This window comes from Acinonyx jubatus, chromosome A1 (assembly GCF_027475565.1).
Source record: "Acinonyx jubatus isolate Ajub_Pintada_27869175 chromosome A1, VMU_Ajub_asm_v1.0, whole genome shotgun sequence".
In the NCBI taxonomy this organism is placed as follows: Eukaryota; Metazoa; Chordata; class Mammalia; order Carnivora; family Felidae; genus Acinonyx; species Acinonyx jubatus.
This window is the reverse complement of record NC_069380.1, coordinates 189,845,847-189,860,815: the sequence shown is the minus strand read 5'-3', so window position 1 is coordinate 189,860,815 and position 14,969 is coordinate 189,845,847. Positions and strand designations below refer to the sequence as shown.

The window sequence follows — 14,969 nt, the reverse complement described above, 5'->3', positions numbered from 1 at the left end:
TATTTATGTATTCCATAACATGAGATAAAATACTTTCAAAAGGAAACATGGGTAGTCTCCCTTTTCCCACCTCACAAAATGTCTAAGTCTTAGAACTTTGATTGATCTCAGGAGAAATTGTAAGTTTATAGCTGCCACAACTTTATACCATAGGCCCAGGAGTTCTGAAACCTTGCTCAGATGACAAAAGACTTGTTACATATTTAGGTAACAAAGTATTAAGTGTATATATTTAATTACACAAACAAGGAACAACTTTACTAATAGAAATTATTAAGGGTATGTGATATGGAGTCACAGCCCTGAGCACACACAACCATGAACTTTAAAAAAAAGCCCAGCTGGGAAAAAAAAAAAAAAACAACCCAGCGGCTGGTCTATAGGGGTAAAGAACATTTTGTACAACCATTTTGTGATATAAAGGCGTTTTGATGAGCCTAAAAAAATAAATCCATTAAGCCTTTAGCTCTTTATTTTCCTAACCTTTTCCCAGGGTGGCGGTAGCTTCTAGGTCAGATGCTGGTAAGGGGCAGTGGTTTCTTTCAATAATTGTGGCTAGATGTGATACTGTGAAAACTTTTCCCATGTCAGTTTCTATGAGTCAACTGCCCTGGTTTCACTTTGCCCCACAGTCTTATCCTGCCCAAGGTGCTAAGAAGTTTTTTCTAAAGACCTTCACTATTTCGATCCCAGTCTTCCACCAGATCCACTTTACCACTTCAAAGGGGTTTAGAGGCTTAAGATAACCTTTTAAGAAATGAATGGAGTTTCTAACGGCACCAAAGATACAGTTTAAGTTACAGAGATGGGACAATACATAGGTCAGAGACAGAGAAATTTCAAACTGAGTAAGGACCTGGCTTAGTTTCCTGGTCATGACTATCAAGTCCTAGAGAGTCCACGAAACACAGGACTTGGCCACATACCCACTGAGATGATGCTACTGGGTAGCTCTGGCTCCAGGGCTTCCTCCTCACCCTCCTGGTCCGACAGACCGTTCTCAACAGGTCCCGAGCTCTCCCTGATGCTCTCGTCTTCATTCCCGTCATACACATCCTGCTTTACAGGAGCTCTCGAGGTGGGCTTTTTCTTCTTTTTGGGCTTTGGCTTAGGTTGAGAGAGCCTTTTTTTCTCTAATTCAATACTTTTCTTACCTAGAGGTATCGCGATTAAGACAAAAGGTAAAGTACAGATTCTTGGTTAAAAGCACTCTAGGAGACAATCTCTAAAACGTCCTCACTCTTTTTTTTGATAGTATTCTCATCACTTCTCTTCCTTCCCCATGAATTTTTAGAGTTAGAGTATCAAAAAGTTAACCATACCAAACCCTTTTAGGATTTCATTAAACCATGAATATGATGCCCAATTATCCTTGAATACTTATAGTGTGTTTCCTACACACAGGGACATTCTCCTACATTACCACAACACAACCAAGAAAATCAGGAAATTAACATCGATGCATTACTACTGTCTACTCCACAGACTGTATTCAAGTTCTGCCAGTTGTACCAAGAATGTCTTTTATGGCAAAAGGAATCAATCCAGGATTACATGATGAACTTGCTTGTTACATCTCTCTAGTTTCCTTCAGTCTGGAGGAGGCTCGTTTTCCTGTTAATTTGCATGACTTGAAACTTTTAAGATTATAGGGCTGTTATTTTGTTGATTTCCCCCACCGCCTGATGTCTGCTATGATTAAATTTAGGTTTTACATTTGGGGTTGGAATACATAGGAGTGATGCTGTCAATGTAACACAGTGGGTAGCACATAGTTTCTACTTGTCTCATTATTTGTTTACTTCCATCACTAGATTAAGGGGACAGGTTTCTCCCTGAAAACTTATTTTCCTTTTGTAATTAATAAGTTTGTGTCCACTAGTTTTACTATCCACCGATGTTTCTTGACAAAAAACTGTTACTATGATGGCTGAATGGTAATTTTCTAATTCCATCATTCATTCTACATTCATTAGTTGGCATTCTGTAAAGAGCTTTTGTTTCCCCATTTATTTAGACCTTCATTCCCCACCCCCCCAATATGGACTCATGGATTCCTATTTTTTTTTAATTTTTAAGTTCATTTGTTTATTTTTAGACAGCAACAATGAGCAGGGGAGGAGGAGAGAGAGAGGGAGAGATTCCTAAGCAGGCTCTGCGTGATCAGTGCAGAGCCCGACGCGGCGCTCAAACTCAACTGTGAGATCGTGACCTGAGCCTAAATCAAGAGTCAGATGCTTAACCGACTGAGACAGGCAGGTGCCCCCTAGTTAGTTTTAATCCATTACTATTTATTTATTTTTTAAGTTTTAAAGCATTTATCCCTTGCTTTTTAAGTCGTCTTTATTGAGGTATAGTTTAACACAATATACCCACTTTTTAATACTTCGATGAGTTTTGACAGATGTATAGTCATGTAACTCACCACTGCGAATAAAATATTTCCATTATCTCATTTCCTCATGCCTCTTTGCAGTAAGATGCACCCCCTTCCTGAGTCCCAGGCAGTCACTCATCTGCTGTCACTATAGTTTTGCCTTTTTAGAATTTCATATTGTAGATACTTGTGTTTCTGACTGTACATTAGAATTACATAGCATGCATTCTTTTGTGCCTGGCATCTTTTGTTCAGTGTAACATTTTTTTGGGATTCACACATTTTGCTATGTTTATCAGTAGTTACTTTCTTTTCATTGCTGAGTAGAATTCCACTGTAGGGATATACCAGTGTATTTACTGTGCCAATTGACATGTGGGTTGTTTCCAGTTTGTGTTCATTACAGATAAAGCTACCATGAGCATTTTTTTTTTTTTTTTTTACAAATCATCATGTGGATAGATCATTTCATTTATTTAGGCACATTTTTAGTTGTTTAATATATAACTGGTATCAGTTAATCTTTGCTAGCCAGGGAGTTCTTCTGTTCATTATTTTCAAGTTCAGACTGTCTCAGATTTGGTTAGTGGGAGCCCCTGCAAGCTGGCTTCTTTGTCCTCTTGACAGATCTCAGTTCTTTGGACATTTCCTTCCTTTGTGGCATTGGATGATGTGCCAGGCCCATCTTGTATTTTTCCTGCCTCAACCTGGAATTAGCCATTTCTCCAAGAAGCCCTGGTTAGTCTCTCTTAACAGAGAATGCTATCTAGAAACCAAGATGTGGGCATAGGTCTACTTGACACTATTTGGATGCTGTCCTTAGGCCCCTCATGGCTGCCTTCCTTGATTAGGAAAGCAACCCGTGCCATGCTGTTGCTGCCACCTTAGAGAGCAATCCTGAATCTCCAGTGACCATTACAGAGCCCTACATGGATGTCCTCTTTGCTTGAGCCTGATCAACTTAGTTACTGAGGTAGGGAGAAAGGGAAGTAGGCAAGCATTTATGGGCTCCCAGTTCTGACTGACCTTGAGGAGGCCGAGAATGTTCTTGCATGGGAGTGAGCCATTTGTACACACAGAAGTCATCTGCCCCTGAGTAGATGCAGTCTGGATCCAGTGGGGACCATGCCACACAAAGCAGTCGACCTCGATGTCCTCGGAAGTTGCATAGAGGCTCTTCTCTGAGAGTATCCCACACCTAAAACCAAAAGCCACATGACAGCATAGATAATTTTTGGTTATTCTATTGCTTTGGGGAGCAGGTATAAATTTAAAAAGATTTAAACAAATCTGTGTACTCTTGTTTACTCTTATGACTTATTATTTCCTCTTAGGTGTTCAAATTTCAGAAATGGTATTTCCTGTGTCATGAGAATTCTAATTCAGAACTCACAGCTGCATGTGTAGTCCATGCTTACAGTTCTAATTTTTTGCAGGTGATTCTTCTGCCTCATTTCTTGGCAAATGATCAATTTCCTTACTATTTCTTAAATTACTCCAGTCTCCATTTCACAGAGGGCAGCCCTTCATGGCTTCTTGGTTTGTGCAGATAACTCAATTACAACTCAACAGAGACTGACATCAATCACAGAGATTATTAGCTCTCTAGTTACTAATGTCTATTCTGGTTCTGATATCTGAAAGTCCTATCTCATAGCTCAGGCTTGGCATCTCACTTTTATTTCCTCCAACCTGAAGATTTCTGACTTACAATTTATTATTAAAAAAATTGTTCATGATTTATAGCCATTTGTGTTTAAGACAGGAACAGGTACTTCTCACATCAATTTAGCCCATCTTATGACAGTAAGAATGAAATCTTAAAAGATACTAGAATTTAGCTAGTTCCCTATCAATACTTTCCCTTTCATCTAAGTAAAAAAAAAAACCCAAAACCCCCCAAAAAACAATCTTAGCCTGCCAAAGGCCCGGATATGTGGGATGTTTTCTAGAGCTCAGAATATCCCTTTCTGTACAAGATAATGGTGAGGAAAAGAATGTACACAACTGGGGGAAAAGAGGAAAGAGTTCAAATTAGAGTATGTGGTGAGGAACCCACGGAATCAAGGACACAATAGTACCTGAGCTGTACCATCGTAGGAAGCAGATACCAGCCTTCCATCATGATGTGGGCTCCATGCCACACTGGTAATCTTGGCTGTGTGCCCTGACAGGGTCCGGTAGGGCTCTGTAATGGTCACTGGAGATTCAGGATTGCTCTCTAAGAGACAAGGGAAAGATGACATTTCTACCAACAGCCAACAACAAAAAGACTCAGAGGAAGGTATTATTGTGGAGAGTCAAGATTTTGCCATATGCTTTCTAGATGACTTGCAGCAGGCAATGTTATTTATTGGTTAAGACTGTGGGCATGTCCACAGTGCTTGGCATATGGGTTTACTGCATTGTTAGCTGTCATTTTGTCTTTTCAAAAGCCACCAAAGTGAAAATAATACCTTTTGCATATGGTACCAAGGAGGATGTATCATCACTTTTATGGTAGCTAAAGATATATAATCTGAATCTATAAGAAAAACACCAGATTAAGGGGGCATCTACCAAATAACAGGGCAATATTCTTCAAAGATTAAAAACAAAATGGCTGTAGGGCTCCTGGGTAGTCCAGTCATTTAAGCATCTGACTCTTGATTTTGGCTCAGGTCATGATCTCTCAGCTCCTGAGACCAAGCCTCATGTTGGACTTTGCGCCTGGGTGGCTCGATTGAGCATCCAATTCTTAATTTTGACTCAGGTCGTGGTCTCATGGTCATGAGATTGAGCCCCTCATTGGGCTCCATGCTGAGTGTGGAGCCTGCTTGGGATTCTCCTTGTCCTCTCTCTCTCTGCCCCTCCCTTGCTCACACGTGTGCTATCTCAAAAATAAATACAGTTTAAAAATGAAAAAGGGCTGAGAAACTATTCTAGATATAAAGGATATTATTGGATCAATCAACAAAACTAGAATATGGATGATAGATTAAACCATTGTATATTGTTAAATTAACTCAAGTTGATAGTGGAATTGTGGATTGTAAGGGAATATCCTTATTCTTACAAAATACACAAATATTAAGGGACATGGAGAGAATGACGCATTCAACACAAAAGGTTTGGGAAAAGTACATACACAGACACATAGAGAACCAAGCAGCAATTATCCCTTTCAGCCAGAACTGCCATTTTCTAATAATTTGCCACAAGGACCAACACAAAGGGAAAGAGGAGAGGTACTCGCTGTATGTTCCCTATGCCTTTTAGAAAACTTGGAGTTGTTCCTTTGGCCACATACATGTTAGTCTACAAGAAAAGTGATACTGTGGACATCAAGGGAATAGGCACTGTTCAAAAAGGAATGCCACACAAATTTTACCATGGCAAAACTGGAAGAGCCTATGGTGTTACCCAGCATGCTTTTGGCATTATTGTAAACAAACAAGGACAAGATTCTTGCCAAGAGAACTAATGTATGTATTGAGCATATAAAGCACCCGAAGAGCCAAGATAGCTTCCTGAAGCAGTGAAGGAAAATGATCAGAAAAAGAAGCCAAGGAGAAAGGTACTTGGGTTCAACTGAAGCACCAGCCTGCCCCACCCAGAGAAGCACACTCTGTGAGGACCAGCGGAAAGGAGTCTGAGTTGCTGGAACCCATTCCAGATGAATTCATGGCATGGTAAATATAAAAAAAATAAAAGACCTTAAGGCTGTAAAAATGCTTCCCTTAACTGAGTAGGAGTGTGGGGTCCTCTCCCTGAAAGAAATATTTAAAGCAAAAAACAAAACAAAACAAAACAAAATGAAACAAAACAAAAACAAAAACCAAGCAAATATGACAAAATGTTAATAGCCGTTGAACGTTTGAACAAGAGTATGAGAGTTCCCAGTCTGAAAGGGATATTGATTCTGGCCAACTTTTTTTCTTGTTCTATTATTCAGTAGATAAAAAATAAAAAACAAGCTAAGATATTAGTGTTAAAGTAGACAAAGATCTGCATTGCTCTGAGGAATTAAGTCAATGCCCTCAGCCGAAGTGGATGCTTAACTTGGCATCCCGATAATATTGATAAAGACCAGGATAAGCTTTCTAACATATCATGCTCATTAGTTACACACTGTCTGCTACTTATTGTTAGGAAAATCTGTCTATACTTTAATAGTTTTCCATATTGCTTTTAACTTGAGAGAACCACTGCTAGAATCATTTTTTGTTGTTACAGATAAGGATTCTCAGAAAACTACTGGAAATTCTAGAGAAAATGAAAATGTCAACTGTTTTCACTATTTTCACAGCACATACTTGGCACTACTCTTCAAACAGCACAGTGTCAGATTATAATTTCTTCATATTAGGAAAGAAGTAATCGCACTTCTTTTGTATTAAAAAAAAGGGCTCTTCTAACCACCTATTATGGTTTTTGTGGGTGCTGAGCAGGGTCAAAGACTCCTTAAGGAATAAGTCATGGAAATGTGAAAAAGATCAACCTGCTAGGCAGGAATAGTACTTACCAGAACACACAGGTTCTGCAATCAGGCTTGAATCTAGGCTCCCCTCCACACTAGCTATGGGACTTTAGGAAGTTAAGCTAACTTCTCTGGGCCTCAATTTAAACATCAGGAAAACGCGGCTAACACAGTCTACCTCACAGGACCATGAGAATTAGATACAGTCAAACATGGGAATGGGATGTGTGTGTAAAATACTCAAACACTGAAGGAAGAGGGTATAAACTGGCACAATCTTTTTGGAGCCACTTAGCAATAACAACACTCTATTATTTTTTTTATTTTTATTTTACTAAAAAACTTTTTAAAATGTTTATTTTTGAGAGAGAGAGAGAGAGAGACACCACACGCGAGCAGGGGAGGGGCATGGAGAGAGGGAGACACAGAACCCGAAGAAGGCTCCCGGCTCTGAGCTGTCAGCACAGAGCCCAACACGGGGCATGAACCCACGAACTGCGAAATCATGACCTGAGCCAAAGTTGGAGGTTTAACAGACTGAGCCACCCAGGTGCCCAGCAGTAACAATACTGAAAAAAAAACTGGAGAAAACATTCAGCAAACTAATCATGCTGGTTATGACTGAGGGATGTTATTATGGGAGGAACTTCATTTTTTAAGTTAACCTTTTTGTCATGTTTGAAATTTTTGTCTTATAAGTAAGATGAATATATTACTTTTGAAAGCAGAAGCAACAACATTTTAATACCAAAAAATAAGTAAAAAGGTACAAAACTTGGAATGCAGAATAGCTGAACACATATGGCCCCAGGATGTAAGAAAGCAAAGTTACCTATGACAGTCTTCAGGTTGTGCACATAAATGACCGCATTGTTGGACCCAGAGGCCATCAGATAGCTCAGCTCCGGCTGACTGCCGTGCTCATGATGCCAGCTAATGGTATTCACAAGCTTGTGATGCTGCTGGATGGTACATATCAGTTTCAGGTTGGGAACTTGAAATATTTCTATTGATCTGGAGTCACAAACCCATGAGACAAGAAAGATGGATGGTCAAATTACAATCTAATGCAAACAAGTATCTCCCTCATTCCATCACTCAACTAAAGGTGAAATGGAATAGGATAATCCTATCTATCACTGCAGAGGTCACTCTCTTATAGAGAGCCAAAAACAAAAAGTTGTTTTTTTAAACAAATGTATTCAGCTTTGAAAAAATCCCATCAATCTCTGGGCAGCAGTTGTGTTTATCAGGCTCTTGTAATAAACGGTGCTATGGAAAAGCTAAAAGAATTAATGAGCCAATGGCTAAATTAGGACTATGTAATTAGGATCAACATTGGAAAGAGCATGGTGAGGTCTAAAAACCATTTCTTCCCAGGCTTAGTTTAAAAAAATGAAGGACGATTTATGCATTTCAGTGCAGACCAACATTTTGTGAAGCATAACACAGCTGAAACACTGAATGGGCAAACATTTCTTTAGACTGAAAATACCCAACTTATTTTGCATTCTCAAAAATACAAAGAGCTTCCAGATCATTCAAGGATATTAAGGACAGATCAGAATATCATATTCAACCAGGCTACCCCAACTAAAACTATAGATGGCATTAGTCAGCTTTTGATCAAATGTGTAATACATACAAAAACAAAGTTTTCTGAATTTGTGTTTTTTTAAGAAACAAACACATACCCATCTTCGTTGCCAAGGGCCATGATTTTGCCATCTGCTTTCCAGCTGACCTCTGTGTGTACAGGCAATTTGTACTAGAAAGCAAAACAAACCAATCTTGACTAAAAGCACACTGTTCTTCTCTCTGCATATCTTACAAATCAATGATGACAGCATGAGAAAAAAAATCCCTAGTTTAAAATGTTCTAATTTTACAACTTGTACATAATCTACATAATTAGCCAAAGAGTTACTAAGAGCAAATATTCAAATTGTAATTTCCTTAATTGGGACAAACAAGAGAGGCTAGTAAATACCCAATGTCTACAGTGTCTAACCTTGTAAAATAAACTTTTTAATTTTTATCCCACAACAGAGAGTGTAATATGTCCATTTTAAGAACGTGGGGGTCATGTCTCCTTAACAAAATAAGTAACATATATATATATATATATGTATATATATATATATATACACACACACACACACGTCTATACATATACGTACATATACATACATACACACATACACATGTCTTTTTCTTCCTATTTCTATTTCTTTTCTTCCTTCCTTTCCCTTTCCCTTTCCCTCTCCTTTCCCTTCCCTCCTCTCCCCTCCCTCTCTTTCTCTTTCCTTTCCCTTTTCCTGTTCCTTTTTTTAATAACTCTGTTGGTCTTTCCCCAAGGCTGACTGGGCCCTCTTGTTTTCTTACTTGTCTCTTTAGACCACCTCATGTATGCCCAGCAGCTTCATCAGCTACCATTCACGTGAAGGAATTCCAAGTTTCTTTCTTTTTTTTTTTAAAGATTTTACTTTTAAGTAATCTCTACACCCAATATGGGGCTTGAAACCACATCCCCAAAATCAAGAGTCGCATACTCCACTGACTGAGCCAGCCAGGCACCCTTCCTTGTATATATATTCAACTGCCACAAAACTAAAAGCTCATTAGGAACAGGAATTTTGTCTCTTTTATTCATTGCTGAATGTTAATGTTGAGACATTTAATGAAGGGATATAGTCAATAAAAATAATTCAGTTTATGACTAAATGTAATTTTTATGCTAGCCATTCAAAAATAATGAGCACCAATAAAAATACTCATTTGAAAGAGTAAAAGAACTCTCAACATATTTCACTTCAAAAGACAGTTCTGATGTTGATAAAATGGTAAGGCAAAAGTGATTAAATGTGGATATCTGGGTCAAGGATAAAAGGGAATTATTTGTATTATTTTTGTATAAATGTGTTAATTATTTCACTAAAAAATGGAAAATTAAAATGGCAATTCTGTCTTGAGCAAAATACCTTCTAGCCACACTTGGCCACCATATTATAGTTATCTTTACCAAGGTCTCACTCTGGAGGAAGTAGCTGGCCTAAAAAGGATGCTTCATATCCAAGATCGGAAAGTTTATCATAAATCACCATGGCAATTGAGACAAACTTTTTTTTTTTTGTGGTTAAGTTCCTTGCTTTACTCAGGTATAAAGACTTCTACATTATGTTTTATAAATCACAAATTCACTGAAGCTCTTAAGAACATCTAAGAAATCTGAGTGAGCATAATGGATATCTTTAATAATGGCATTTATTATGCAAAATGGGAAACCAAGAAGATGTAGAGACTTGGAGAAGACTTTACATCATAAGAACTCACTTTGATTGAATTGGTGTCCCTGATTAGTTTGTTGATGTCATAGGCCTCTCCACCAAGCTTCCAAGGGTTATGCTGTAAGACAATCCCTTCCCCTCCACAGCTGTATAAAGTAAGGGAAGGTCTGTCTCCTTCTCCTCCTAAATGAGGTAAGAAAAGAAAGCTTATCATTTTTGCAATTCAGCAGCTTAACTACTGGTTACTACAGTACAAGTATAGCATAGTCTGAGTTGTTTTAAAAGAATTATATTAACACACCAGAATAAAGTCACTGTTCTTTGTATATGAACACAGTTGTTGGGAGAAGTAAAAAGACACTAAATCTAAACTAATATTTCTAATGTAACAGATCTGCTTTAAACACTCTTCTACCATTCAAATAGTACGGGTGCCAAAGTTGGGGTCAAAAAACATGTTCTCAGTGTTTATGAGAATTTGCCTTTTGTTTCAGAAATGAGCACCCTACTCTTTGGGCATTTAAATATATGGAGCTGCAGGCTTTCCTATGACTAACTCTAAGTTAGAGGAAGTCACAAGCTGTCCTCAGAGCAATGATTTCTTTAGTATTATGGCAATCTTCTTGTTGACCTTTAACAAGCAAACAGTGGTTCTTGTTGGTTTTTGTAAGGACAAGTTTTATTTTCTCTACTGCTAGAACTATGCCTGGTGCAAATCAAGAATCCAATAAACAGTTGTTAAATGAATGAAGGAATGAACTACCACTACGGGGCTGCTTGAGTTCTCATGACTTCCATTATCCTCTCTGTGTAGTGCAATTACTATGGAAATGGACAGATGTTTCATTATAGCTGGTTAAGAAAAGTTAACCAAAAACATCTGAATACACTGATTTTTTTTTTTTAAGTTTATTTTGAAAGAGAGAGGGAGGGAGGGAGTGCATGCATGAGTGGGAGAGGGGCAGAGGGAGAATCCCATGCAGGCTCTGTACTGTCAGCGTGAAGCCCGACATGGGCTCCCATGAACTGTGAGATCATGACCTGAACTGAAATGAAGAGTCAGATGCTAGACCAGCTGAGCCATCCAAGCACCCCATGAATACACTTATTTTAAAAGATACTCTGAAAGACCTATCTCTTTAGGGATAAGAAAGAGAGGGCTGAGCAGCCAGAAGAGGGAAAGGGTCAGAATACAGTAAAGACAAGAGATCATTTCAGGAATTCTAAGTTTGCTGTAACTATAGGTGAAAACAGATAATCATTACTGCATTACTATAGTTAAATAATATTCTAATTCTGATCAAATTAAAAAGTGATAGCAAATTTTGGTGAACAAATTTTAGGTTGGATACCAGGAGCCAACATGAGACAACTACATGCACAATGGAAAAATTCAGCTAGAAGAGACCAAATAATGCTTAAGAGTTTGGGGATGCTTAATATGGGCGAATGATTTCTAACATCACCTGCTATGACTGCCCTCATGGACCCCTGGGGACACAGTAGTCTGCATAAGCAGTCACTGCACTAGAATATTTATAACTTTCCAGCTTGAGTGTCTTACAATTAAATTAAAAGAAAGATAATACTCTCATGTTTGCTAGAGAATGGCTCAGATACTCACCGAGTGAAATGGGGGGCAGTGGTGGCCCCCAGGCTAAAGTGTACACAGTCTTCTTATGATACGTGCTAGAAATCTGTGGCGGTCTGGAGGGAAGGGGGATTACAAAGAAAGATTTAAACAGAAGACACAGTGGGAAAACAGACCCATCTTTTTCTAAAAGCTCCCTTATTGGTTGCTGATGTTAGAGAAAAGCAATTTAACAGCATCCTTCTCCAAATAGCTGATTGTAGAGAAGCCAACACTTCAATAATATACCATGTAATGATATCTACTACCAAAATGATAAAGTCCCAAACACACTTTACCCAGAAAAAAATATTATCCCCCCCAAATCTGGCCAGTTTGTAATAACTTTTCCCCCCATCTCTCCGAGTTGCCCACTTTACTTAAATGTCACGTATTCTAATATTACTGTAGTTATAAGCACTGTAAAGGCTATCACAACTGGAGAAATACTGAACAAGGCAGAAAATGCAAACTAGTCAGCCCAGAACTACGGTTACTGCTAAGCATGTACAGTCATCATATAAATATAACCCATCTCCCCTTCAGATAAAAGACTAGAAGTCATTTTAGGCTTACCCTGTCATTAATATCATATTCTTAAACTAAGACAAGATTTTAGAATAGTTCAGTTTTAAAGTTTTTGTAAGAAAACTTGCTCTTGAGGGTAATTTTGAAGACTGTGGTGATTAATGACATGTGAGGTGTCAGTAATGGGCAGTGTGGCTGTTACCTTTCCTGTAAACTGTATTCTTTGTAGGATTTGAGAATTCCAGGAATCCAGAACCTATGACAAAACTAGCTGCTGACTTATTTATTTCTATGTTTCTGGCACATTTGTTGTTGCCATTCTGGACAATAAACCCCAATTTCTCTGGGCTGAAAGAAACAGAATAAGTATCTGTGGCTGAATGCCTAACAGTGTATCTAGGGCAGCACCCTTCCTTCTACTACACACCTCATAATAACCAGAAGATAGTAATTTCATAGAATTAGTCGGTTTTGTGATGACATATAGTTTTATTTTCTTACATGCCTCTTTGCAATAGTGTATTATTTTTTGAGAATTGAAAGTGGAGTTAACCAGCTGCAGAACGAAAGAATGCAGGTAACTAAGTGCATGTAGGTTCACATGTGTACCTCAAAATTGCATCTAAAAAGGTTAACTCTGAGTATAGTAAATAATTCTTACTTAGAAATGAATGATCTGGAACAGGTAGGCAAACTTACCCTGTAAAAGGACAGACAGTAAATATCTAAGGCTTTTTGAGCCTTGAGGTCTCTGTCATAACTCCCTCACCCTGCTCTGGTAGTGTGAAAGCAGGCTCCGATAAGGTGTAAACAAATGAGTGTGGCCGGGTTCCAATAAGAGCTTTGTTTATGGACACTGAAATCTGAATTTTATTTAATTTTCATGTGATGAAATATTCTTTAATATTTTCCCAATAATTTAAAAAGGTAGAACCATTCTTAATTCATGAGCCATAGCTCCCCAATCCCTGGTCTAGAACAGTGCAGCTCAGTAAGCTCTGGGCCTTGTGCACTTGAAATGTGGCTCATGAGACCAAGGAACTGAACTTCTCATTTTATTAAATTTTAGTTCTTTTAACTGTAAATAGCCACATGTGGCTATCAAACTGAACGGTGCAGGTATGGAATCTACCCAAGCATCTAGGATAACTGTGTTCAACAGTTGCATAATGTGAGTTTTATGTATGAACCACATAGGCATCTTAAAACTTTCTTGTAGCCACATTAACAGAAGCAAAAGAAATAAGTGAAATTCAATTTTAATAATGTATTTTATTTAGCTCAATATACAGAAGTATTATCTTTTAAAATATAATCAAAATAATTACTGAGACATTTTAATTTGGAGGCGGGGGAGGGACTATCTCTGAACTCTGGCATGCATTTTACACTGACAGCATATCCCAGTAGTCCCCTTGGCTGAGGACAACCAGAATGGACGATGAAGCTCAATACATAACTTCTAGTTTACAGGACATATAGGGAATACTGACATGAGTTAGAAGTCAACACAAAGACCAAAATGTAAAATATTCTACCAAAAAACTTACCCAGAATCTTCAAACTGAAAAGGCAAATGTTATGAAAGAAGTGGGGGTGGTATTCTAGAATAAGAGAGACTAAAGAGACCTAACAAAATGCAGTGTGTGAACCCAAACTAAAAATGAATTTGAAAAAAAAAAAAAATAGCTAGGAAAAGCATTTTTGGCTCAATTGAGGAAATCTGTACATCGACTGGATATTAGATATTACGGAATTACTGTTAATTTTAAGTGTGCAAAAAAAAGGCAAGTATGGCAAACTGTTAACAGTTGGTGAATCTAGATGGAAGGCAGAGATGTTCTTTGTACTACGCTTTCAATGTTCATGGATGCCTGAAAACTTTTGTTAAGAAAAGCTGAGGGAAAAAAAAAAAACCAATGGTTTATTTTAGTGGTAACCATAGGTCAGACAGGCTGAACCACCACCTGAAAACATTTTTTAAAAATCAAATTCCAAGCTGTAAGCCTCAGACTCAGAGCCAGAATCTGAAAGATGTTTCCCAGGCCAATTCCGACATATACCCAGGTTTGTGAATCAAAATTAACTCCATCATCTACATTATGGTCAATGGGCTAAACAATCTTTTATTTCTTACTTGTTGGAGTAGGTGTCATACAATCCCACTTTTCCATCATCAGTTCCAAAAGCTAAACAGCCTTCTTTGGTTGGGTGCCAGCACAGCTAGAAAACATGAGGGAAGGGGCATACTGTTAAGGGAGCCCTTAGGTTATCTTTTGAGCATCCAAATGGAACACTTTCACGCTCTTGGTGTCTCCTAATTTAAAAAGTAACAAATTCTCCTTATTTAAAAGAAACAAAGTATTAAAAACAATGTGAAAGTCACTGGTAATCTCACTTGTTCAAAACACCGCACTGCCCATTTTATATCTTGCCAGATATTTTTTATGAATAAAGTTAAATATATACAGTTGAAAAAAAAATAGGCTCAAATATTTAAATGATGTGTATGAAACACTGTTGAGTGGGGATAAAAGATTCCAGAATAGTTTAGAAAATAAGATCCTGTTAATAATAAAATTTGGAAAGATATATCACAGGTTGTCAACAGTGCTTCTCTGGATAATGAAAGTGGGAGCATGGAGTGGAGAGTAGGAAAATATTTTGCTTCCTACACTCCTATACTGT

General features: G+C 37.9%; 1 protein-coding gene and 1 pseudogene across 1 annotated transcript in view; one reads left to right on the top strand and one right to left on the bottom strand.

Annotated features, from left to right (window-relative positions):
- The window catches only part of GEMIN5 (gem nuclear organelle associated protein 5), a 42,085-nt gene that overhangs the window by 17,779 nt on the left and 9,337 nt on the right, over positions 1-14,969 (bottom strand). Inside the window, exons 9-16 of the mRNA XM_015063906.3 lie at positions 14,419-14,504; positions 11,748-11,830; positions 10,170-10,306; positions 8,531-8,604; positions 7,669-7,850; positions 4,459-4,598; positions 3,404-3,575; positions 927-1,154 (exon numbers count right to left, since the gene is read on the bottom strand). Of these exons, the coding sequence (XP_014919392.3) occupies positions 927-1,154; positions 3,404-3,575; positions 4,459-4,598; positions 7,669-7,850; positions 8,531-8,604; positions 10,170-10,306; positions 11,748-11,830; positions 14,419-14,504 (1,102 nt within the window). The remainder of the gene's footprint in view (positions 1-926; positions 1,155-3,403; positions 3,576-4,458; positions 4,599-7,668; positions 7,851-8,530; positions 8,605-10,169; positions 10,307-11,747; positions 11,831-14,418; positions 14,505-14,969) is intronic.
- LOC128311680 (60S ribosomal protein L21-like) lies at positions 5,568-6,480 on the top strand (annotated as a pseudogene).